Genomic DNA, 27,216 nt, shown 5'->3' on the forward strand with positions numbered 1-27,216 from the left:
AAAAAAATTGCCATGACTAAAACTAGATCTTATCTTAACTGGTTATTCATTTGTTCCATGTGAGGTTGCAGTCACATGCGCGAGATAAAGCGGGGGGGGGGAAGCGAGGCTATTTCCTCTGGAGGAATTTAACCTGCAGTTGCGCGATCACACAGTCCTTGGAAGCTGCGGGCACAGCCCACCACTGTGTGATCAGACGCAACCATGGGTAAGTCGGAGTGGGTTTTTTGCTGTTTGTTTCTTATGCACTTAAACAAGGAATCGATGAATCGCATCTCCGCACTGAGGGCTCCCTATGGAGTTTGTGATGATGCGCATACTGAGAAGGGGGGGAAAACCCAATGGCATGGAGTCGGGATGGCCTGATCAGACCATCCTGATACCATGAGAGCACGCTGGAGTGATCAGACACGGGAAAGTCCATCCGTGGCCCGTCACAACCCGTTTACTACCGGATTTTCCCTGGTGTCTTTTAACTCCACTTCTCCGGCGGAGCAGAACAGGTTGCTGACGGCTGCGGGGTGCTTCCCAGATGTTGTTGTTTGATCACACCCTTTAAATCTGCCCGGCATTCGTGCCTATGGTGGGTCTAATTGTGTGTATGATCATAGCCTGAGGTCAAATTCTGACAGTTTAGGTATTCACCTTCTGTTTGGAGAACTTTATATGCTGTTATAATGGTGATTTAATATGGTTTAAATGTAACCGCAAACTAGGGTTTGTCATTTCACGGACAAATCATGTGCCCCTCCCCCCCCTTCCCCATGAGCAATCAGAGTCAATTACAGTGCCATCTTAAGCATTCAAGTCAATAGGCTTAGAAGGGTGGAGCTGCTTAGGATGACACAGCTAGTAACTTCCAATTTAGTGTCCCTGTATCTCAGTTGGCAAACTATACTTTGTTCTCCAAACCAAGGATATCTGCAGAAATAACTGCTGATGGGGGGGGGGGAATTGCTCAAAGATCATGCCAGACCTCTAGCTGACTAGCTGGAAGTTTGTATGTGTCAAGGTACATTTAAAATCAGCACATTTACAGTTCAGGATCAAATGCCCCCTTGCCTTCCCTGTGGAGACCCATGCTCTGAACTACAACTGTCAACCAGTTTGACAGTTCAGATGTTACAGGGAACTGGGGCTAGCATTATGTCAAAAGTAACTAACTGATCCTGAGCACATGAGGGGAAAAGTAAATGTACATGCTAGTAAAAAGAGGAGGTCCCCCCCCCAGTTCTCTACAACAGTGCTTAGCAGCCCAACTGAGCACATGAGGGGAAGAGTAAATGCATGATTACATGCTAGTCAAAAGAGGAGTCCCCCCCCCCCGTTCTCTACAACAGTGCTTAGCAGCCCAACCATCCAGCACATTCATAAAACTGTCCGTTGAACACCAGCAATCCATATTTTGGAAAACTGCAGAATTCAGAAGAGAAAAACGACGATTACAGAGGATTCAGAATACATTTGTTACAATGAATGGCAGAAAGAACTGGAAATACCAATGCTTAAAGAGGGCACCAAGAAAGCAATTTTCAAGTATTTAGAAAGGTGCCATTAGGAACCAAGAGAAAAAAAGTTCTTTTCCAGGAGGACTTGTGAGTAAAGAAAACCCAAATGACAGCTAGGATCCAAAATTTCATAGGCCTTTGAGTATTTCCCCCAAAATACTATACATGCTATACTGCAACAGGGTGTCAATATTTTTACCAGGCTGCACTTTTTCAGTGTGGTGAAAACTAGCACTTGGTGATGCATCATGCAGATATGCAGTTTGCTATCAACATCAGAAAAAGCATACAGCTGCCCAGAAGAAACCTGGTTTGTCACAGAAACAGACACAACAAACACAGTTTGTGATATAGGCAGGAAGAATAAATTAAACAAGAGACATCATCCTGACCAAACATCGCATATTTAGCAGCCACTAAGTTTAAAGAAACATTTAACAAGATATATTTTTGACAAGATTTGTTCAAGATTTATCCTGCCAGTTGTGAAACCAATTTTGCAACATGGAAATTGATTTTAATCAGTTGCGATGGATTCAGGTTACTTGTACATTGACCTTTCCCAAATGAGATTTTATTATATTACAGGAAACATGCTGGAAATACAAACAGACTTTCATTTTGCAGCTGGAATGTACCATCTTTCTAGTTTGGCTTTGCTGCTAGTTCAAAACAATCCCATGTTTAGTACTTTACACTATAATTTCTTTTTTAACAACAAAGGAAATGTTAATTGCCTTGCTATTTGCTTCTAAGCAGCCACATAAGCAATAACATTTATGTACAAAATACACATGATACTCTTTGCAAAGGCTCAGATCTTGAGGGGAAATTACAAGCAGAATACATGAATGATGGGAATCCATACAGAAGTAAAAGTTGGAGCAGACAGGTGTGAAACAGCTGTATGTATTAATGAAATGCGAGTACCATTTTTCTGATCAGTGATCAGAGTTACCTTAGCTACATCTACATCTGAAAACTCTTAGACCCATGTTCAGCAAAATATGGGATGGATTCCATGGCTGCATGAGAAGAAGGCACTTGAAATGGCAGATCTTCCAAAGCAAAATAGGAGTGCAGTGGTATCCTGAGGACCACCATTTATTTCATCATCACTTCTCACTTCTTCAAATGCAATAGAAAGAAAAAAAATCATCTTCCTCATATTTATCCAGAAATTACATAAGGGGAGAGGGAAGAGGGGAGTTGAGCAAAGAGAGGATCTTTTTCCAGTCTCCACCTGTTCTGTGACTCCCCCCCCCCCAGAACTGCAGACAGAAAAAAACCACTTGGCATGGAGGGCTGCAGTGGGATGTAAGCTCTGTCTCTGCTGTACATCCTCCAAAAAGCTTTCCATCACCACATGAGTGAAGCAGAAGTTATTTTACCCAGTTCCCTATTCACATATCCAGGGTCTTTCTGTCCTTGAACATAAAGATCAGGAGAAGACTTTCTATAAGGGATACAATTCCCCTACACTAATTGTTTCATTGCAGTTCTTCAATCCTAGCCCCAATGCATTATTTTTATTAAGATTTTTTTGCTCTTAGATTGAATTACCTTAGGTAAAGGTTCCCTTGCTCGAAAGCCAGTCGAATCCAACTCTAGGGTTGCGGTGCTCATCTCCGTTTCAAAGCCGAAGAGCCAGCGCTGTCCGAAGACGTTTCCGTGGTCATGTGGCCGGCATGACTAAACACCAAGGTGCACGGAACGCTGTTACCTTCCCACCGAAGTGGTCCCTATTTATCTACTTGCAATTTCTTGTTTTCGAACTGCTAGGTTGGCAGGAGCTGGAACTAGAGACGGGAGCTCACCCCATCTTGCGGCACCCGGGTCTTGAACTGCTGAACTACTGACCTTCCACAGCCTGCAGTTCAGCGTCTTAACCACTTGAGCCACCGCAGCTCCTTGAATTAGATAAGGGCTAAATTTTACCTATACTGATTGTTTTGTTGCCTTAAACCAGAAGGCCCCAGGCTTTTTGAGCTTGTGGGCACTTGTGGAATGGCTGCCACAGGAGGTGGCACAGCCAAGCCCAGTACCTTTCTCCTTGCTTTGCAAAAGAATCACATGCTGTTACAGACCATCAAGGGTTAATGCCTAACAGAGTCTGAGAACCTTTGAGTGACAGGCTGTTCAAACAAAATACTACTGAGACAGTCAATCAAGGAATTACATTTGGGAACTGACAGCTGAAGAAGAGACAGTTAAGCACTGATTATGGACTGGGAAGAAGGCTAAGAAAGTGAGTGGATCAAGGAGGATCCTAATTCAAGACAAAAAAGGAAATAGCTTCTAGTAAAGAGAAGTGATCCCTGTCCAGTTAAGAAAGGAAATAGCTTCTAGAAAAGAGGTGTGATCCCTAGTTTGTGTATAAAGAAGGATTTGGGGAACTTGGTTGTATGTTCCTGCCTTCTAAACTTTATGTGCTGGTGAAACTCAGAAACTTATGCTTGAGTGTTTAAGCAGAAAATGAAAAGAAAGCCTCTCTCCTTAAAGTTTCAAAGACCTTGTTGAATAGCAGGAACACTTGTTGGCAACAAATTATTTGATTTTTGTATGAATACAACATAACCTCAGTTTTATTATCTGTTCACCTCATACACCCTTCACGTGATTCCACCTGACCTGTTTCTCCTCCAAGTTAAATAAAACATTTTGTTTATTTGAACTTTCAAAAGTTTTGCATGTGCCTATTCAAAAACAGAGCATAATAGGGTGATTTTGTCTCTTCCCTAAGTTCCCCAGACTGGGCCAGCATCTCCCTCCTTCCCTCCCTCCCCTCCCAAAGATAGATGATAGATAGATAGATAGATAGATAGATAGATAGATAGATAGATATCTCCCTCCTTCCCTCCCTCCCCTCCCCAAGATAGATGATAGATACATAGACAGACAGACAGACGGACGATGGATGGATGGATGGATATAGATAGATACAGATAATGTACATACACACACACACACACACATAGAAGTGACTGGGTGGGACAGCCTTAGACAAAAAAAAATAAGAAGAAAATAGATAAAGGGGCTGCTCAGTGAGAAAGAAGACAGAAGGGAAAATCCTATGTGTGAGGGAGGGGAGAGGACGAGATCATCATACATGGCAACCATGCTAAATACATGAAGCTGCCTTATTCAGAGTTAAGTCACTGATCTGACAAACTGAGTATTAACTACATTTATACTAGAAGAATGGTCTAGATATTGGGAGGAGAGTGAGCTTGGAAAAGGAGGAAAGCCTGAGTGGGGGAAGGGAAATGGAACTGCACAGTAAGGGAAGCTCATGTGCTTACCAGTCCTTTCAATCCTCCAATGGCTGTGGCTACTATTGCAGCTATCGAAAACCCTTTCATTTGAATGAAGACAGCCAGTAACAATCCCCACTTTTTGAATAGCTCAGTAGCTACCAGGGGATGTACAGGCACCATGTTAGGGACCCCTGCCTTAGACAGTTTTTCTTTTCCAGTTGTTCTGTCTTAGTCCCACGGCATTATTTTGTTTTATTAAGACTCTTTGATGTTAATCTGTTTTATCATATTTTGTACTCTGCTCAGTGATTCACAGAATGGTCTTTCTGTCTTGTACTCTGCCCAGTCCCCCAGTATTATTCTGTTTTACTAAGAATCTTTGCTGTTAGGCAGGGGTCATTTCGTAGAAAAAGAGCTAGGGGGACTTATTAGCATAACTCATTAGCATATGCCACACCCCCTGACATCACCGGAAGTGTGTCCTCCCCACAGCCGGCGGCGACCTCTAGCGGGCACCAGCAGGGAGCTCCAGGCCCCGCCCTCCCGCACATCACCCGGGGGGATGGCGTCCCCCCGCGTCCCCCCCAAATGACCCCTGCTGTTAGATAAGAAATGTTTTATCATACTTTGTAATTTGCTGGTTGATTGACAGACTAGTTCTTATTCATATCTATAATCTGCCTTGAGTCCTAATAAGAAAGGCAGACTATAAATGAAGCTGCTAGTAGTAGTAGTAGTAGTAGTAGTAGCAGCACCAGCAGCGGTAAAAAGAGGAAGGGCACACATATATAAAAACTTGGGAAAGCTTCATTAATAAAATGCATATACACATAGTCATGATGGAACATAAAAAGAAACTAGGAGCATTGGCCAACCTTGTTTCAAATGTGAAACAACGTGAAACAACCACATTTGGAGGCTATTTGCTGCTTTAGACACACTGGCGTAAAGCATACAATGAAGTTATCCTCATGCTGATTTAAAATGTATACAAACCTCGACTTTTAGGGGAGGGGATAATTTACATTTGCATCTAGAGATTACAGAAATGGCTTTAACTGAAAGATTTCTACCAATAATTCAACATTAGCTCCAACTATGGCTGCACAAATTTGCTGTCAGTGGGAAGAACTGTGACAAGGTAAATAACACTCCAGCTATCCCATTCTCAACATCAAAAATCCAGCACTGACCGAAGTAAACCCAAGTTCAAGAAATCTCCATCCTCCATTTGTGCCTTCACTGGTGGATATTTAACAGGAAGGTTTTTCAGTCCTTAAAATATCTGACCAATTAGTACAAACTGTATTAGAGCCATACAAAAGATGGAATGACAGAAGGAGAAGGCAGATCTTCACATGAAGCCTGCCATGATTTCATTAGCACAACAGACATCCTTGGTGTGAAAACATGCTCTTCGTACATGTTAACTAAGAAGTATCAATGTGCCTGTCAAAACCAGTATTCTGAACTGCATTTATCACTGTTTTACTGTTAGCATTCAAATCTGATTTCAAAATGTAACAAATTTACACATCCATAGGCACCACAGGACTGTAAGCCCACCACAAACCGGTTCCCATCCCAAAACAACAGGACAAAAGAAAATAAAAAGAAATATTTCTTCGCTTCCTGGTGAATTGTCAGAAGTAATTCTCATATCAATGTTGTATTACAATATTCATTCATCTTTGAGGATGCTTACCCCACCACAAACCAGTTCCCATCCCAAAGCAACAGGAAAAAAGAAAAAAAAGAAATATTTCTTCGCTTCCTGATAAATTGTCAGAAGTAATTCTCATATCAATGTTGTATTACAATATTCATTCATCTTTGAGGATGCTTATGTACCTTTTTAAACTATTTGCCCGTCTCCTGGAGACTAAGTGATGGTCACCTAAAATGGACTCTCCATGCCCTTACTGTTCCTAAAAGACTTACATTACATCACTGAAAAGATAAATGCCCACCTTTACTACTTTATCAACATTTGAATATTTGCCATATAGATAACAATTGTGCATGGACATATTTTTAAATATTGAAAACCTTTTATATAGGCTTATTTGTGGACCTGCCACCATTGTTCTTATATTTTTTATCTCTTTCTGTTTGTTTCTAATTAAAATAAAAAATATGATAAAAAAGAACTGTAACATCTACATACAAGATCATGCAAGAATGTTTCCCCCCGATATTGTTCATATATACATCTACTGATCATGGAATAACAATAAAAATTAATTTTCCAGTCTTAGAATTGCTCAACTGAACCCCAATGTTAATTATCTGGACACAACTCCTGCTGATTTCAGTGGAACTTATTTCCAAGCAATATGATTTTAACCTTGGTATTTTTTTACATGAGTTCAACACCCCTGGGTTAAGGCAAGTCACATGAATACATGAAGCTGCCTAATACTGAATTAGACCCTTGATCCATCAAAGTCAGTACTTTCTACTCAGTCTCACAAGGGCTCTCCAGAGTCTCACCATCTTTCACATCACCTATTCCCAGATCCTTTAACTGCAGATGCTGAGGACTGAACCTGGGATCATCTATTTGCCAGGCAAATGATCTACCTCTGAGCTACTGCTTCTCCTCTTTATACCAGTACAGCTTTGATTTTACAGGGCTGAAAAGTACATATTATAGCCAATGTTCCCTCTAAGCTGTGGAGTCTCATGAGCAAAAATTCTACTTTGTGAGAGACTGGCATTAAAGTTGTGAGCGAGCAATTTGGCTGCTGCATAAATCAGTTTGCTCTGGAGCCATCTTTCCTGAGCTCAGACAAAAATGTGTGAGCCAGAGGCTAAAAAACTGTGAGGTAGCTCACACTAACTCAGCTTAGAGGGAACACTGATTATAGCACACATATATGTATGTCTCCTATGTACAGAAAACTTCCTACTGTACAGACTTAAAAGAGTATGCATCAACATTTTGATCATCTTGCTGAATTCTGATTACAAAGCTTATCAAGGCTATCTATGAAGAACGATAAATTAGTGGAACAGTATTTCAGAAAGATGAGCTAAGATGAGAATATGGTGCACTGTCAAATTTGTGGTACAGTATATCTTTGAGAATTCAAACACAAAGAAAGCCAGCAGATAACACACTTTGCCAAAATCATAATGGCTATGAAGCGTGGAACAGCTATTTCCAAAAGACATTCAGGTTCAAAATCCCCAAAACATTGCTTTACTTTGTGTGAGAATTCATGGTAGCCCAGCTGCACAGTAAGCACAAATTATGATTGGGTACCCACCTTTTTCAGTGTTTTCAGGCACGGTTACTTCATACTGGCTGTGACTGAATGAAATAGTCTCTCTTAGGGTTTCAGAAGAGATGGCCAAAACAGCAGTAGCTGTTCTAGCTGGAACTCCTTGATCGGAAGCCAATATGAGGAGGTAGGTAACAAAACCCTCATGAGGTACAGGTTTTCGAAGAAAGATTTCTCCTGTATTTGGGTCCATCTGAAGCATGGTTTCTGGTGTTTCAAACATAAAATTCACAGCACCATTCAGACCCAGGTCTAAGTCACTGGCCTTCACAGTAGCTATGGTCTGATTCACAGATGTTTGAAAAGGTACAGAAGCTTTGACAGGATTCTGTAGGAAAAAAGGGCTATTGTCGTTGACATCCTCAATGTCCACAGTGACAGTAACGCTACTGGTTCTTGGTCCCAGGATTCCCAAGTCAGTTGCCACCACCCTGAACACATAGTGAGATTTTTTCTCCTGGTCCAGTGGTTTTTTAGTAGTTACTGTGCCAGTAATACAGTTAATGGTAAATGCTCCAAGGGTATCATCCATAATAGCGTATCTAACCTCTCCATTTGGGCCTTCATCTCCATCAATAGCATGCAGTTCAAGAACTGCTGATCCTTCTCCAAGGTCTTCTCTCACAGAGGTTTGATAGTGGTTCCTTGCAAACAAAGGACTGTTGTCATTTTCATCAAGGACTGTGATCTGTACATGGGTCATGGAGCTTTTCTGTGGATTGCCCAAGTCAGAGCACTCAATATTGATAGTAAAGTTGCTGACAATCTCTCTGTCCAAGCCACAAGTGGTGGAGAGGTCTCCAGAAGTTTCATTCAAAGCAAAGTATCCTCTAATGTTTCCATCTTTAAAAATTAAGCAAAAATAAAGGTCAGCAGACTAGTTAAAATTCTGAAAATCTCTCAGTAGGTCAACTTAGCTAACTGCAGCGATATAATCCAATGGCTAGTACAGTTTTTGTAATGATGTGCCTTAGGATACCTGGATCCCCAACTTTTATGAGAATTAAAACCTGGTTTTCATTTAAGCTTGTGGACAGTGATGACAGTAAATGCAAAAGCATCAATTTACAAAGCAACTCTTTTGCCAGATGAATGTCTTCCCTCCACCCTCCCCAAATTCACCTTGTAAAATCTACTGTAACTGTGCTTCTGACTAAGGTAGTGTTTGCCAGCTTCGGTGACACAGCGGAAATCTACATTAACCACAAAAAAGGAATAGAGGCATTTTGCTCATTCCTATCTACAAGAGTTGGGCTGAAGTATTAATAGAGTTATTCATTTCTTAAAAATGAAAAAAGATTGTGAAACAATTATGGTAAAATAGAATATAAGATCTTTTTAAAAAGTGAACCAGGAAGTTTCCACAGCAAAGGTAACACAAAAAAACATGTATGAACATATGATGTGGTCTTATACCAAATCAGGCCACTGGCCCATTGCTTAATCATTGTCTCCTCTGACTGGCATCTGCTTTCCAGGGTCTCAAGCAGAGAAAGATCTCTCTCTCTCTCTCTCTCAACAACTGCAACCTAATGTCCAGCAGAGGCTAGAGACTGGACCTGGGAACTTTCTGCATGAAAAAAAATCTGTTTCGGAACTGCTGAAAAGTGGCCTGTTACTGGAATAAAATATGCTGTACCTCTGAGGCACAGGCATTTTTTTCATTTAATGAGATCCAAAATCCCCAATATATGCTCTTAGTAGACCAATTTTTTTAAAAAACACACACACACATATTTGAACTCAGAACAGATCAGTGGTGCAGAAGTCTATCATCTGAAATATAGTATATATCAAAACCCGTCACTCTGTACTAATACCTCTTTGGACCTGTGGACTGATAAAAATGGCAAAAGGAAAGGAATTATGTAGCCCAGAATTTCTCATAGCACAAGTCATACTGGCTGCAGGGGATACAAATTATCAACATTTTTACAGACAGGGCCTTCAGAGCACAGGAAACACTATTAGTTTGAAAAAGAGATGCTGCAGTTTCACTCTGCGCACACTGACTTAATACAACTCCTGCAAGCACAAGTCTATTTCCTGTATTGCAGGACACAGTGATTTACAGTGTAATCCTAAACAGACAAGCAGTGGGCTTAGAAGGGTGCAATTTTGTTTAAGATTGCACTGTTAAGCACAAGGCTTTAATTGTGCCAAAGAACACAAACTGTAACATAAGTGGAAAATTTAAAAAAAGAAAGCTAAATAAAATAGCTTTGGATTTCTGCCTTGATTCTCGGTAAGAACAGTGGACTATAAATGATGTAATTGCAAATAATAAACATTTGTTTGTCATTACAAAGCACTGTACTTTACCAATGATGTGACATTGCACAGTTCCATTACTGCCAGCATCCATGTCCACAGCCAGTATAGTTGATATTACTGAAGGGTCTTGATTCTCCAGAATCTGAATCTCGGAAACAGGAAGGAGGAACTTGGGAGTGTGGTCATTTGTATCCAGTATTCTGATGACAACTGATGCTGTGCTGGATAAAACGGGGCTTCCACTGTCTCGAACCAGCACTGAGTAGAGAGGCACATTACAGAGTTAATTTCTAATAACATATTTAGGTAGTTTGACTGCTCACCAGTAATATCAGAACAGCAAACTAAATATGAAATTCCTCCTATGACAAAACATAAGCACGTGTTTTTGAAAATACTATGCTGTTCTTTTTTCACTTTATTTGAATACAATAAGCATAAGACACAGTGTATTTCTTCCAATAAAACCCCAATGGAGAAAAATACCACTTCAAACACATGCACAATCTATGTAACATCCACTGGATCATGTCCAACATGGTTAGATGCCTACATAACATGAAGCTTTCCATGTCACATCCCAATTGTTTTTACCTTTAATAGTGAAGATCTCTTGTGCTTCCCTGTCAAGTGAAATGGCTGTTGTAATCTCACCAGTATCAGAGTTTATCTGAAAAATCTCATGCCCAGGTCCTGGAAAAATTTCATACTGAAGCAGAGAATTGGTTCCTTAAAATACAAAGCAGAAATCAGTAACGTCTAAGTAGATCTACTACAGTATTAATTCCCATGATACTGGTTTACTAGCTAGCTCCTTGGGTAAATGTTTTATGCAAAGGAGACTAGAAATGAATTCATCATTACCTGGACAGTGTTCCTTGCATGTTATTTAATCATGTAAATAATTTCTGCAGGTTCAGCAAAACTTTAGGGAAGGACTTAAAAATCAATACAAACTCTAGACGAGATCTAAAAAGCATTTTCAGATCTGTCCAAGAGCTTGCATGCACTCAGTAGGATTTGTCTCTCAGAATATTACGTTACGTTAAAAAACCTCTTGAAACTCTAGATATCAACAGGAGCTGAAAATCAAAGGCATCCTGTACTTGCAGAAGTAGTCTTGAGGTTCTCAAGAAAGCAACCAAAATCTACAGATTGTGACACACTTAACAGGTCAGAGAGAAGTCAGAATTACATATGAAGGAAAAGATGTCTGAGATGGACCACTGCAAAATTTAGTAATCAACACTGGTAAGTAAATGATTTGATACAAGTACAAATCCTGAGAACACTTACCCACAATGCCACTGTCTAATAAATATAAAAGAATAATTTCAGGGGGTAGCCATATTGGTCTGCAGTAGAACAACTAGACTTAAGTCCACTAGCACGGAGACCAAGAAGATTTTCGGGGTATGAGCTTTCAAGAGTCAACACTCCCTTCATCAGATATGAGTTGGAATGGAGATCTCGGAGTCCTTACATCTCATTCAGAAGGTGGAAGGGATGTTGCAAAGAAGGAACTCAGGATGCAGAGGTACAATGCACATTGTAATCAGCTTGACTGGAGCAGAGGGGAAATGTTTGGGGGCAGTTCTGAATTCCGTCTTGCAACACTTCTCTCACCTTCTGACTGGGATACAAGGACTCCGAGATCTCCATTCCAACCCATATCGAAGGGAGCTTTGGCTCTTCAAAGCTTACACCCTGAAAAACTCATTCGTCTCTAAAGTGCTACTGGACTCAAGTCTAGATATAAAAGAATGAGATGGCATTAATATAAGAACTAAAAAGTAGCTGCTCAAGTCATTTTGAACATACTGCATCCAATCTTTTTAATGATATTGTCTACAAGAGATAAAGCAACAACAGGCTAAAAATGGAAACACAAACTTCATCCTAAAAATATTTAGGGTGGAAATTATTTCCACAAAGAATCAGCCCCATTTTCATGCTGGTGACCCACACCAGCAGTGTTTGTTGAACTCTCCAACCCCCTTTGCTCAAGCCTTCGCTCAGCCTAGGCCCCTGCCACACGGGGGGAAATTGATGTGGCCAAAGTGTGGCTTTTAAAAGCCGCACCAAAAGAGACACACGGCGGCGGGATCAGATAGATCCCTTGAGCTGCCGCGCAGTTGCTCCCCGGCACAATCAGATGCCGGGGGGGGGAAGCCACTGAAGGGAGAACGAGGCAGCTGGCTGCACATGTGTGCGCATGCGCAGTTTGGCCAGGAGCCTTGATTGCTCGTGACGACAGACGCGCCGGCGATCCCACGGCCGCACTTGCTGCGGCGTTTCAGGTAAGTCCTGCTCTTTTGCAGGTTCTTTTTTGCACCGCATTTCCGGCCTGAAGGGACAGATCGGGGACGGGTGTGCGCCGATTCCCAGATGTTGCGGTGAAATTGCGCCCGTTTGCTGCGCCCCCAATCCGTCCCTCTTCCGGGCCAAAACCTCCCGTGTGACCGGGGCCCTAGTTACACATGAATCTCACCGTGAGGCGGTATCACTGACTGAAAACTCTTTTGTTCATCCAAAGCTCTGACTGTTCAGGAAGGTCTGCTTCTCTCATTGAGATCCCATACACTATTTCTGTCCCCTCCCCCCACGGCCTTTACTTAGAGCAGAGGGAGCCACAGCTTAGCTACATAGTTCATATTGTATTCCAAACTGCTTGGTTATCGTGTGAGATCATTATCACACCTGAGAGTTGTAGGAGAAAAAGCCACTTAGGAAATTTAGCAGCTGCTAGTTTCTTTATACAGCTGTATGCCTTCTGTATGTTGTGGGAATCTTATTTCCTACTCTCATCCTTTATTGCATCAGAATAAATTGCTCCCATATTTCTTGTGGTCTCAAATGCTCTCTTGAGGACAGCATGGCATCATTTTCATAATGCGCTACACAGCAAAATAACTGATGCTATTAGCTAAAATGAATTTAATCCTACATTACGAACAAAGAACAGTGAATTCACATCTTAGGTTACTGCATATTATATAAGAATGCAAGAAGAGCCTGCTGGACCTGATCAATGCATCCCAGCATCTCATATTGCACAGTGGCCACCAGATGCTCCAGGAGGGGCACAGGGGCCAAGGCCTCTTCCTCTGGCTTTTCCCCAGCCCCTGGCATCCAGAGGAATACTGTCTCATGGGGGTTTCATTTAGCTACAGCAGAAAATGGCCATCAATAGCCATTCTCCATAAATCTGGCTAATTTTTTAAAGGAAACTAGGCCAGGGGCCTTAACAACACTCTGTGGCAGTAAGTTTAATTAGGTGTTACATGAAGCACTTCATTTTGTCTGTCCTAACTTTAAAGGTTCATCATTTTTGTTTGGTGCCACTAAACTCTAGGATTTGGGGAAAGGGGCAACAAAGTCTCTTTAGTCACTTTCTCCACAACATGCATAACACTATATATTTCTGTCCTTTTCAAGCATTCAACATTTCAATTTAGTCAGACTTCTGCCACCAAAAAACTCAAAAAGCTTGAGGGGAGAAAGCAGGCTGTATACCCTGTCCTAGTTATCTGTATCACTGTAATAATTCCTTATTTAAACTGTGAATGACTGGGGTCCACTATTCATATAATGACAGCCAGGATCCAAACAGCCATACTCAGAAATAAGTCCTATCTTATTCAGTGATTTTAGGATTGCAGCATCAGCTGTAAATAAGTTGCTGGAGGACTTCTGAATCCTGATGGGTCTCCCTGTGAGGGAGCACATCCAACCTGTGCTGAGGTCGCTGCACTAAGTCTGCAGCCTCCTGAATATGGTTGGTTTCTGAAAAGCACTACAAGGAAATTTATATGCAACTTCCTTTCACTATAAACAGTGAGTTAAGACCTTGATTTAGCACCCCTGAATGTAACTGGGACCACTGTTCCCTCTAAGCTGAGCTAGTGTGAGCTAGCTCACAGTTTTTTAGCCTCTGGCTCACACATTTTTGTCTTAGCTCAGGAAAGATGGCTCCAGAGCAAACTAATGTATACAGTAGGCAGCCAAATCGCTCACTCACAATTTTAATGCCAGTAGCTCACAAAGTAGAATTTTTGCTCACAAGACTCCAGAGCTTAGAGGAAACATTGACTGGGACCCCTCCACATAACCCCCCAGAAAGGCTATGCTTTCTTTTTATTTTTTAATCCCCAACCTCCAATCCAGTTTGTTTTGAGGAGCATTTTATTTCCCCACGTTTTCTTAAACACTTCGGGGGTATATTAATAGCCCCAAGTGCCCCAGCACTTTGTTCTAGCCATTGGGTCCCATTTTGATACTGGTTCAGTTCAGTTCAGTTTATTGTTAATACAGTTCAAGACCAGCATAAAATCAGTTAAGACATTACTTCAAGATCATAGAAATATAAATGAACAGTATACAATTTTAAAAGTTTAAATTTAAAAATAAAACAAATATTACAAATTACCACATCTAATTATTAGAATTCAATCCCTTAACTGCTTCCTTGTGAATTTTACAAGCGGCCAGAAAAAATCTGGCATAAGAAAATGGGATCTGAGCCTTTGTGCCTGACAGAAACTTCCTAATAACTTCAGTGATCAGAATAGAACAGGCCGAAGACCTACTAAGCAAAGGTACAATCAACTTTGCCTGAATTTCCTGCAGAGCAGTAGAGCACTATGTGCTCAGTTGTCTCAATCTTCCCATCCCCACAGAGGCAAACCCTCTCTAACAATGGAATCTTTCTGTATCTCCCCTCTACTACCACATCTCTGTATCTCCCCTCTACTACCACAGGGGAAGGACATTCCATCTAGCCATAGAAAAAGCCTTTGATGGGATGGAATGTCTAACAGCGAAAGGTAAGCAGCCTGAGCCACCACATATTTAGTGTTCTCCAGCACCAAAAGGTTGGGGGCTCTATTTATGTCGTCCTGCTGTTTGATATCCAGTACCCTTTTGTTTAACAAGGGCTTTGGCCTGATTAAGGCCCATTGCTAAGAGAAGCTTTGCGGGAAGGCTAAAACCATCCCTAAGAATTTACAAGGTAAAACTATGAGGGGAATGGTTCAGCTGAAGCCAAAAAATTATGGAAGCTATGCTTACCTTAGCCTCAATTCTAACCAAACTGGATTCCAAATGCAGGCATATGCTACTAGGAAGTCAGAATAGAGCTCTTAGAAATTAAGACTCTTTCTAAGGGAGCAAAACCCAACAAGGGTCCCATACCAAAGTTGGGCTCTAGCAAGTGGCTACAAACCTTCTTGTGGGAGTACGTAGTGGAAATCTGTGCATGACTGTGCTTCGGCCCTGCTAGGGTAGCCAACATTGGGCTCCAGCCAGCAGTCCTTGGCCCCGTTCACACGGGAGGCTTTGATCCGCAAGAGGGATGGATCGGGGGCGCATCAAGTGGGCGCGATCCCACCGCAACAGCTGGGAAGCGGTGTGCACCCATCCCCGATCCGTCTCTTCCGGCCGAAGATGTGGATAAAAAAAACCCCTTCAAAACACTATTACTTACCAGAAAATCCACAGCAGTAGCGGCTGTGGGATCGCCAGCGTGCCCATCTCTCCTGCAGCATGTGAGGTCCTGCCAAACTGTGCATGCACACACATGCGCAGCGGGGGTCACCTCGCTCTCCGGTCCATGGCTTCCCCCCGGCATCTGATCATGCCGGGGAGGAACTGCGCAGTGGCTGGGGGGATCTGTCTGATCCCACCGCCGCGCTTCTCTTTTGATGCAGCTAAAAAAAGCCGCACTTTAGCCGTGCCTTTCCCCCGAGTGTGACCGGTGCCCTTGATATCCTGATGCATGTGCAAAGCACGGAGGTGATTGCGCAGGGCATGTTGCAGGGGGACATTCTAGCATTTGGAAAAAAACTGGTTACCATAGTTTTTTCTCAGATGCTAGAGTGTCCCCCTGCAACATGCCTTGTGTGATGACATCACCTCCAGGTGACGCCATCGCGCCAGGCATGTCGGCGCGGATGGGGCTGCTCGGGGATGGGGCTCCCCCACTGGCCAGCTGAGCAGTGGCAGACTGGGCCCCCCGAAAGTGGGTTAAACCCCTGCCCTCATTGAGGGGATGGCAACCCTAGGCCCTGCATTCCAATACAGGGGACACCAGAAGACCATGCTCTACATCTCCACCACTGGTTTTTCATTTCTTCCAATGAACCTTACTGGCCTTCACCTGCCGACAGGCTCATAGGTTTACTCCCTCCTTAGCCAACCCATTTTAGTACCTTTGCTTAGGTTAGGATTTAGTAGATGTCAGAATTTATAGAACATTTATTTAATGTTTGTATGTTTTTCTAACTTTGTATTGTTTTTGCTAATTCCCTTTGCTATTAGTTTTCTAAACAAACTTTCAACTTTGAACCCATGTCTGTTTATTTCTAAGAATCTGTACACCCATACGAGGCATTAGATCAAATCTAGGACCCTGGCATACAACTTGGCAGAAGCTCCCAGTAATGTGTCCTGGGTGCACATGAGTATGAGTTCTGGACATGTTAAATAGGATGCTCCTATAGCCAAGATATATGCACATGTAAGCTGCCCGGGTAACATCACATGTAGTTTCAACCTGAATATGCACTTTCTTGTGATGAAGAAACCAATTCCTGGTTGTTTCAAATTTTGGGAATAATTTATTGGGTGGCATGAGAGGCTTGGATTTTTTTGGAGGGGGGAATTGCCTCCCTACCTATGCAGCACATCATTTTGTATTCTGGTCTATCTTTTAAGTAGCTCTGTTCATACTGCTGATAGTAAAAATGAATATAAAAGTCATGCAGCGTGTTAGACTGGGGGACAGCTCAGCTACTCCACTTCACGTATTACTAGCATATTATTTCCCTGCCTATGAGTATGTATAAAGTTACAGTCCAAATATATAGAAATCCAGATGGACAACAATTGCAACATATGTTTTTATGCATATTCTTCGGTGGGAATTATCCCCAAAGCATCACTGCAGGAGAAAATATAGTATTAGAAAATCTCCTGTACGTGGGCTAGCAGAGCTACAGAGAGGAAAAGGACTAGTGGAGACAGTACTGCTTAGCTAGGGTTAGCTGCCCAAGCTTCACAAGGCCAGTAGCCATTATGCTGTAGCTGCCATTGTTTTTGTTGTTGTTCAGTCGATGGGAATACCATTGCCATTGTTTACCTAGTTGTATAATCCCTTCTGGAACTGAATTCCCCTAAAACCATATAATTTTTTTCTACTGCCTAAGATTGTAAAAAATATTATTTTGTGAGCTCACAACATTCTCCTTTTGTTCTTACCTTAGCTTTTCAACTAGAAAAATACATTTAAAGTACAAACTAAGCCTTGTACCATTACTTTTGTTGACGGAAAAATGCCTGGGATTACAGTGCCCCATTCTGGCCAAATGAGATTAATGCAGGTCTGCAATTATTAGTGAAGTGTCCTTGGTGGCAAACTGCTTTTGAAACATTAAAATCAAGTGGCTTAGGACTCTGTCAGGGTAGCCTGCCTTTTATATTTACCAAACCACATCCAGGCATCAGTTCCACTGATGAATGTGCAGGAAGCCTTATACATAACCAGCACCTACCGTCTGTTGCTGTGTACAAAGATCAGTGGTCCGTTAATGTCACATGAACAGACCTGGGTATCTTCAGAGCTCTTTCCTCAATTTTTCCCCAGTCTGATGTAGTAGATACAGATGCACAAATTTAATCAAAGCCACTTCTGTATGAATTTAGACCGTCTGAGTGAACAAACCGCTGTTTAACACTGACGGGAGTTCCTTATGTAAAAAAATATTTAGATGAAGAATTTGAATCAAAAATTAATCTTAGGAGCTTCTAACTGTATCAAGAGAAGGAGACAAGAAGGGTGTCATATTTTCCATATGACAGGAATGTCTTTTGGAGGGATGGGGTGAGAGAGAGAGCTGATTACCTGAATCTTTATCTGTAGCTTCTATTTTTATGACAAGCTCTCCTGGATTTTCATTTTCATAGATGGAAGCTTGATATTGATCTTTTGTAAACACTGGTGGCTCATCATTTACATCAAGAACAATTACTGTCAGAATCTGAGTTGCAGACAGTGCTGGAGTGCCATCATCCACGGCCACAATGGTCACGTTGTAATACTCTTGGTTTTCACGGTCCAAAGCAAAGGTGATTGTTAGCAGTCCTGTTGTAAAGAAGAAAAATGGTCACATGGACATTGATTTATTCCAGTGCAACATCTGTCACTACGATGTGTTAATATGGCTTTAATCACAAGCAATGCCAAACTATGGTTTGTGATAACTGTAGTTTAGAAGCCAAACATTTGATTTGAGATACCAAATGCTCAGGGAAAACTCTTTTTATTTTATGATCTGCCCTTGGGAACTCTAATTTGGTAGTTACTTTCTGAGAATACCACTAGATTACCTGGAGAGACAACTGTGGTGTGCCAAACCGAGAATGCATGAGATTTTTCACACACTTTATACCTGAGCTTGGAGATGAGGCACAAATATTGAACGTGATACTTGGGTTTGCAGGCAGATTAGAATTAATGTGGTTTTCAGCTGGATGCTTGTCATTAAAATACTCGCTGCTGCTATTTGTTTTGTTGCAGAGGTAAATGTGTTTCACTGATTTTTGTCTTTCTTTATTCTTATACCCCGAACCAGGGCTCTTTTTGGGCAGGAACGCAAGGAATGGAGTTCCGACTGGCTCCCGAGTTGGCCACACCCAGCAGGAGCTCATTAGCATAATAGGCCACACCCAACAGCAGGAACTCATTAGCATAATAGGCCACACCCAACAGCAGGAACTCATTAGCATAATAGGCCACACCCAACAGCAGGAACTCATTAGCATAATAGGCCACACCCAACAGCAGGAACTCATTAGCATAATAGGCCACACCCAACAGCAGGAACTCATTAGCATAATAGGCCACACCCAACAGCAGGAACTCATTAGCATAATAGGCCACACCCAACAGCAGGAACTCATTAGGATTGGCTACATTAGGGGTGTGTGGCCTAACATGCAAAGGGTTCCTGCTACAAAAAAAGCCCTGCCCCGAACCATTCTCAAACTCTAACAACAGGAATTATTTGCTTGTAGGCAGATCACAGCACTAAACAGTGCATGCTTAGGGAATCACAATTTCTTATCTACTCAGCACACTTCTCTTTTGATGTAGTGGCTTCTGGAGGTGGAGAGACCAATGTAAATGTAACTTGTCAATTCAGATGGCATGGACGGGCATTGTTAGCACAAACATGAGTCAGACTACAGTTTCCAATTCTGATTTTCTGACTGGTCACAAACCAGGAATATGTCAATTTGGACATCCCATCAAGCCACGGCTAACTTTCCATAACCATGGATTGACATGAATTATGACCAGTCTTTATATATTGGCCTCACCCGAACTGTTTGTTAAGGTTTGATTGCCACAACAAGGAGTTCACAGAGTATGAGACTGTGGACACCTATGAGCTTCGACACAGTCATATGTAATTTGCAGTTTCTTCTCTTTCTGTGGCACATGCTGCACCCACTGCAGGCTGGACTGTGCACAAGCAGAAAGAGCTTCTGTTATACATGCAATTACCCCAAACAGGAATAGTCTAGGGAAGAAAATATTTGGCACTCTTGGTGTATGTGCAATTATTGCCTTGCTTAAAAGATGAAATTAAGGTAATTCTGACTGAAATCTCATTGGAGCCAATTTGGCTTTTGTATCTTACCTGAAGATTTGTCTAGTGCAAACACCTGGTCTTCATTACTTGAGAGAAGAGAATATGTAATTTGTCCATTCCTTCCTTGGTCTGGATCATGAGCAACTATGCAGTGTACTGTGGAGCCTGTCTCTACATCCTCTCTAATGTAGGAGAGAGGTGATGAAACAAAGGTAGGGTGGTTGTCATTGACATCCAAAATAATTATTTTGGCAGTCAGTGAACCTTGTCGGCGGTCAGTCAAGTTTACAGCTTGATCGGTTGCCACAACTGTCAGGATAACAGACTGCACCATCTCTTGGTCGAGGGGAACTGCTGTGATTAAGCTACCATAAAAAGGATGGATGAGAAATGGATTTTCACTGAAGTTATTCCTGTGTACAGAATACTGTATGTTGCTGTTCATAAAACTGCCGTCTCCATCTTTTGCATTGAATGTATGCACCAAAGTGCCAACGGGCACGTTTTCCTCTATGCCAATCACAACAAAGTCATTCTGGAAAGAAGGCGAGTGGTCATTTCGATCTTCAACATCAATACTGACAAAAATGGTACTACTTTGTGGACGACTATTCTGATCATCATTTACAATCACCCTAAAGAAGTAGTGAGATGCTGTTTCATAATCTAGTTCTTTGGAAAGAAGAAGATCCCCACAGGAGCTGTCGACTTCAAATGGAACATCAGAGTCTTCTTCTGAAATGCTGTAGCGCTGCTTTTTACTGGTAGACAGATGTTGACCAGGCACTCTTAGAGAGCCCAGCACCTGTGCAGGCCTAAAATTTTCTGGTATGACAAAATGTCTGATGTTTTGGAAAGAAACAGAACTCCCTTTAGGAAGTGGAATTACCTGAAACAAAAGAATTTTTTTTTTAATTCTACTGGATTGGCATTTTTTGGTAATAAATATATATTTAGACAAGGACATCAATTATTCACAGTCCGAACACACATACTTCTATGCATGCTAATATCCCTCAAGGAATGAACAGAAATCACAATCATTTACATGCCCAAGAGGATTCTAGTTTATGTCCATTCTCTAATTACAAATGTGCAGCGGCCTAGTAACCCAAAGAGCTCTTGAGCTGTAAGTACAAGATATACTATAAACAGATTAATTTGCCAATCGATTCTGTGGAAGAGTTATTCACTCACAGCAGGAGTGGTTGTCATTGACATCCAAAATAATTATTTTGGCAGTCAGTGAACCTTGTCGGCGGTCAGTCAAGTTTACAGCTTGATCGGTTGCCACAACTGTCAGGATAACAGACTGCACCATCTCTTGGTCGAGGGGAACTGCTGTGATTAAGCTACCATAAAAAGGATGGATGAGAAATGGATTTTCACTGAAGTTATTCCTGTGTACAGAATACTGTATGTTGCTGTTCATAAAACTGCCGTCTCCATCTTTTGCATTGAATGTATGCACCAAAGTGCCAACGGGCACGTTTTCCTCTATGCCAATCACAACAAAGTCATTCTGGAAAGAAGGCGAGTGGTCATTTCGATCTTCAACATCAATACTGACAAAAATGGTACTACTTTGTGGACGACTATTCTGATCATCATTTACAATCACCCTAAAGAAGTAGTGAGATGCTGTTTCATAATCTAGTTCTTTGGAAAGAAGAAGATCCCCACAGGAGCTGTCGACTTCAAATGGAACATCAGAGTCTTCTTCTGAAATGCTGTAGCGCTGCTTTTTACTGGTAGACAGATGTTGACCAGGCACTCTTAGAGAGCCCAGCACCTGTGCAGGCCTAAAATTTTCTGGTATGACAAAATGTCTGATGTTTTGGAAAGAAACAGAACTCCCTTTAGGAAGTGGAATTACCTGAAACAAAAGAATTTTTTTTTTAATTCTACTGGATTGGCATTTTTTGGTAATAAATATATATTTAGACAAGGACATCAATTATTCACAGTCCGAACACACATACTTCTATGCATGCTAATATCCCTCAAGGAATGAACAGAAATCACAATCATTTACATTCCCAAGAGGATTCTAGTTTATGTCCATTCTCTAATTACAAATGTGCAGTGGCCTAGTAACCCAAAGAGCTCTTGAGCTGTAAGTACAAGATATACTATAAACAGATTAATTTGCCAATCGATTCTGTGGAAGGGTTATTCACTCACAGCAGGAATTGCTGCAGTAAGGATCTTTTTAACAGCCTCAAATGCTTGCAGCAGCCAGCCAGACAGGGGAAAACTAGAAAATTATTTAAAACTAACTAAAATTACTGTCTTACTGGCAATGCATAAATGATGTAACTGAAGTTCATAATTACCAGGTTCACATTACAAACTTTGGTTTATAATCCAATCTGAGACAAGCATTAATGACTGAGAGTTCAGCTTGGATTGTAATCCAAGTCAGAGAAAAACTGCTCCTTCCCATTCACATGCCTACCAACCTGGCTATGGGAACTCTTGCAGTACTCCCAGTGATGTAATCAGAAGCACAACAAGGGCCCCTGCCACAGCAGGGGGGGGGATCACCAAAAGAGACACGCGGTGGCAGGATCACATAGATCCCCTGAGCCGCCGCGCACTTCCTCCCCAGCACGATCAGATGCCGGGGGGAAGCCACTGACCGGGAAGTGAGGCAGCCAAACTGCGCATGTGTGAGCATGCGCAGTTCGGCCGGGAGCTGGGATTGCTACGGCCGTGCTTGATGCGGCGTCCCAGGTGGTTCTTTTTTACAGCTGTTATTGGCCTGAAGGGACGGATCGGGGACGGGTGCGAGCAGATTCCCAGATGTTGTGGTGTGCTCACGCCCGTTTGCTGCACCCCTGATCCGTCCCTCTCCTGGGCAAAACTCTCCCGTGTGACCGGGGCCAAGATTAACTGGATATCAGAACTGGGCTTGGGAAAAACAAACAGACTAATTTCCTTTTTAAAAAAAGATATAGATTAGCTTAATTCAATTCCTAACTGAGCTGGGGCAGAATTTACCTATCATTTCAATGCCTGAGTTATCAATTTATTTAGCAGTAATCAGTCTTCAACAAAGGGCAGCCCATAAATGGGGAAACAGCAGTCTAAAAACGGATGCACCAATTTACAAGGAAACCCAAATGGCAAACTGTAAAAGGTTCAAAATTCTTTAACAGATGCTATGTTGTTCAGATATATGTCAAGCCATACATGTTATTTCATCCAAGGGTAGAATTTAGTACTCTCTGGTAGTAAACTACAGGTCAAGAGATCTGCTGCCATTTCCAAGTGTGAATGCTCTTTTTACAAATGGACCACTGAGAAATGAGTAAGTCTCCAGGTAACAGAGGTCATTAAATTATAAGTGACCAAAATTTATGGCTTGGAATGTGGCAAAAATAAACTAGTTACAAAAGTGCATATATTAAACACTTGCACACCTGTGTGGTTTGCCCATCAGGTTGCAAACCAACAACTGTGACATAAAGTGGGTGCATTCTGTGAAGCAGTTTGGTGGGTCTTGAATTCCCAATTTAGTGTCTCTCCTTTAAAAAATCTCTAATCAGGTCAGCACCAGCAGATAAAGAAGCAACGGAATATGGATAGTAACGACAGTTAACCTCTTTTGCATCTCAGCTGAATTTTCATGTTGCATTCTCCTCTACATTTAAAAGGTTTATAGCTTTTCTCCTCTAGCTGATCAGTTCCTCATAATGGAGCACAAATTATAACTATTCAGGCCACAGTTAATTTCGCACATATTTAAGGTCCGAAAATACATTTCCTGTTTTCACAACCCACTCTGGAGAGAAACATTTAAGCTAGAGGGAGGGCCTCCAGGTTTCTTGGTTCTGCCTCTTGCTTGCTGTAGCCCAAAGGGAATACTTCCTTAAGCCAATACCTCAACATTGATGTCCATTTGTCCTTGAAGTGAAGGGATTCCCTGATCAGCTGCAGTGATTACCATTCTGTAGGTCGACCTCCAATTATATAAAAGAGCTTCAGTAGTTCTTAACTCACCACTACTGCCGTCAATCTGAAAGTGACCTAAACTTTCTCCTAGAAAAGATATGTTACCATTAATAGAGCTGCACATTAAGGAAAGTGGTATATAAATGATATATGGTTAAATGTTCATGGGTGGTTTTCCACCCAAGCCCTAGTCCTCTTCTGCTTGTTGTGCTCTCTCTCAGCTGTCACAGCAGAATGTACAAAGCTACCCCACAGCTGTCTGACTGTCTATATGGGGTCATCTTCTATGCCTTAGAACTCCACCAAGGTTAACACTGATTTTTCAGTCCAAGGAGCAATGATTTAACTAGGGTTATAAAGTAAACTGCTACTGATGATCCTCAGTCAGTCTCATGGGTTCCAGTTTGTTTGCCTTGGCCTTAGTTGTTAACTGCTCATACATGACGTAAAAGAGGAGTTCCACACAAATAATATTCCTATAGAGAAAGGCACTAGGCAGGGCTGCCCATTGTCGCCCTTACTATTTGTTTTCACATTAGAAGCCTTAACAGACAGGATCAGAGAAAATGAACTCATAAAGGGACTAAAAGTAAAGGGGGAAACTTACAAACTTCAAGCATTTGCAGACGATCTAATTTTTGTAACGGAAGAACCAGACAAATCTATGAGTAAGGATGCTCCATTTGGTGGCCAGGGGAGTCCAAGACATGGATGGTCGGTATCGGTGGAGGGACTTGGGCCTCCGGTAACGATACAGTCGTTGGAGAGGGAGGCACTTTAGGGGCATCACCCAGTGCAGCCACCGCTACTTTCCCCTTCTTTGCCGCCTTAAGGGGTTTGGAAGAGCCCTTCTTTGCGGACTTTTGCTCCTTACTTGGCCTGGACTTTTTTTTTACTGGCGTGGAAGCAGAGGATTGTGCCTTCGATGCTGGAGGCTTCGGTGTCGGTTGGCCAATATCGGAGGCAGGCCTCGATGCCGGAGCTGTTGAGGTTGATGGTTTCTCAGCGTCCAATGCTGAGGAAGAATGTAGAGTCGATTCTAACAGGGCCACTTTAAGGCAGGCGGCTTGGTTTTTCCGGGTCTGGTTTGAAAAGCGAGCACAGTAGCGACAAAATTTGTGTCGCTGAGACTCTCTGAGACAAAATATGCAAAGGGTATGACAGTCAGGAGAAGCAAGTTTAGTACCGCAACCCCTGCACCTATTAAAAAAGCCCCACTTCTTACAAAATGTATTACAGGTGGCATTGGACACCGAATAAAATAGCTAGATGCTTCCCGGGAGCTACTAACGAATGTTGGAGATGCAGGAGGAATGTAGGGACATTCATGCATATTTGGTGGAAATGTAACAAGGTTCAGAAGTTCTGGAAAAAACTACAGGGAATATTAACAAAAATTCTAAAAATTAAATTACCATTATTACCAGAGACATACCTTTTAAATATGATTCCAGATTCAATAAAAAAGTATAAACAGATAATAATATACATATTAACCGCGGCAAGAATATTGATTGCAAAAAGGTGGAAATTGAACATGCTGCCCTCTATAAAGGAAGTAAAATATAAGATATTAGAAATAGCAGAAATGGACAGAGTAAATATGGAACTACAATATAGACCGGAAGGAAAATACTGGGAAAAATGGGGAGTAATATATAACTGGCTAAGAATAAAGAAAATAGGAACGAATAGGGACTAGGCTAGTCATGTTAAGTTAAGTCTAAGATGGAAGCGTAACAGAAATGTATAACTTAAAACTATAATCAGATGTTTGAGTCTTTATGTGTTGTTTAACATTGGTTTTTTTTGGAGATTGTTAAGTTATTATAGTGAAATGGAAAAACCAATAAATATATTTATAAAAAAAAAAGTAAAAGAGGAGTTCCTGTAAGCAAGCAAGTTATAATTGCTGCTACACCCTACCCTGCAAGCCCATTGCATGTGCATGCCTCTCAGATGGATCCAGATTCAGTATGAATCATAGAATCATAGAGCTGGAAGGGAGCTCCAGGGTCATCTAGTCCAACCCCCTGCACAATGCAGGAAATTCACAAAAATACACTCCAAGATCCCTGGCCAAATTGGCCTGGAGAAAATTTCTTCCTGACCCCAAAGTGGCAATCAGCATTTCCCTGGGCATGCAAGAAAGGGCTACGAGAACTAAGCACTGATGCAACCCTTCCTGCCCTCCCTCTCATGATCTGCCTAAGTTCACAGAATCAGCATTGCTGTTAGATGGCCATCTAGCCTCTGTTTGAAAACCTTCAAAAGAGAGCCCACCACCTCCTGAGGAAGCCTTTTCCACTGAAGAACCATTCTGTCAAAAAGTTCTTCCTAATGTTTAGCCAAAAACTCTTTTGATTTAAGTTCAACCCATAGATTTTGGTCCAACATTCTGGGGCAACAGAAAACAACTCCACACCATGCTCTATATGACAGCATTTCAAGTACTTGAAGATGGTTCTTCTCAGTCATCTCCTCCCCAGGCTAAACACATCCAGCTCCTTCAGCCTTTCCTCAAAGGACTTGGTCTCCAGAGCCCTCACCATCTTCGTTGCCCTCCTCTGGACACATACCAGCTCATATATATCCTTCTTAAATTGTGGCGCCGAAAACTGAACACAATACTCTAGGTGCGGTCTAACCAGAGCAGAGTAAAGCAATATAATTCCTTCACATGATCTGGACACTATCCTACTGTTAATGAAATCCAAAATGGCATTTGCCTTTTTAGCTACCACATCACACTGCTGACTCATGTTCAGTGTATGGTCTACTAGGACCCCTAGATCCTTAGCACACGTACTACTGCCAAGACAAGTCTCCCCATCCTATAATTACGCATTTGATTTTTCCTACCTAAATGCAGAACTTTACATTATCCTCGTTAAAATTCATTGTATTTGTTTTAGTCCAGTTTTCCAGCCTGTCAAAATCATCCTGTGTCCTGACTCTGTTTCTATTGTATTTGCTACCCTTCCTAATTTAGTTATCATCTGCAAATTTAATAAGCATTTCCTCTATTCCTTCATCCAAATCATTTATAAAGATGTTGAACAAAACAGGTCCCAGGACAGACCCCTGAGACACTCCACTTTTCACTCCTTTCCAAGAGGATGAGGAACCATTAAGAGGCACTCTTTGGGTGTGATCAGTCAACCAGTTACAGATCCATCTAACAGTAATAGAATCCAAACCACATTTTACTCTTATTGCTCTTTTTCTTACTTTGAACCCTCTCTACCATTGGATTTGGTTGCTATTCATTTTCCATTCC

At 41.8% G+C, this 27,216-nt stretch overlaps 1 protein-coding gene across 1 annotated transcript in view; it reads right to left on the bottom strand.

Annotated features, from left to right (window-relative positions):
- The window catches only part of LOC107108575 (protocadherin-23-like), a 66,314-nt gene that overhangs the window by 18,368 nt on the left and 20,730 nt on the right, over positions 1-27,216 (bottom strand). The window contains exons 6-11 of the mRNA XM_015409031.1: positions 23,866-24,023; positions 20,028-20,868; positions 18,227-18,466; positions 10,921-11,055; positions 10,375-10,584; positions 8,038-8,895 (exon numbers count right to left, since the gene is read on the bottom strand). Of these exons, the coding sequence (XP_015264517.1) occupies positions 8,038-8,895; positions 10,375-10,584; positions 10,921-11,055; positions 18,227-18,466; positions 20,028-20,868; positions 23,866-24,023 (2,442 nt within the window). The remainder of the gene's footprint in view (positions 1-8,037; positions 8,896-10,374; positions 10,585-10,920; positions 11,056-18,226; positions 18,467-20,027; positions 20,869-23,865; positions 24,024-27,216) is intronic.

The sequence above is a fragment of the Gekko japonicus genome, unplaced genomic scaffold (assembly GCF_001447785.1).
Source record: "Gekko japonicus isolate JY-2015 unplaced genomic scaffold, Gekko_japonicus_V1.1 scaffold24, whole genome shotgun sequence".
Classification (NCBI taxonomy): Eukaryota; Metazoa; Chordata; class Lepidosauria; order Squamata; family Gekkonidae; genus Gekko; species Gekko japonicus.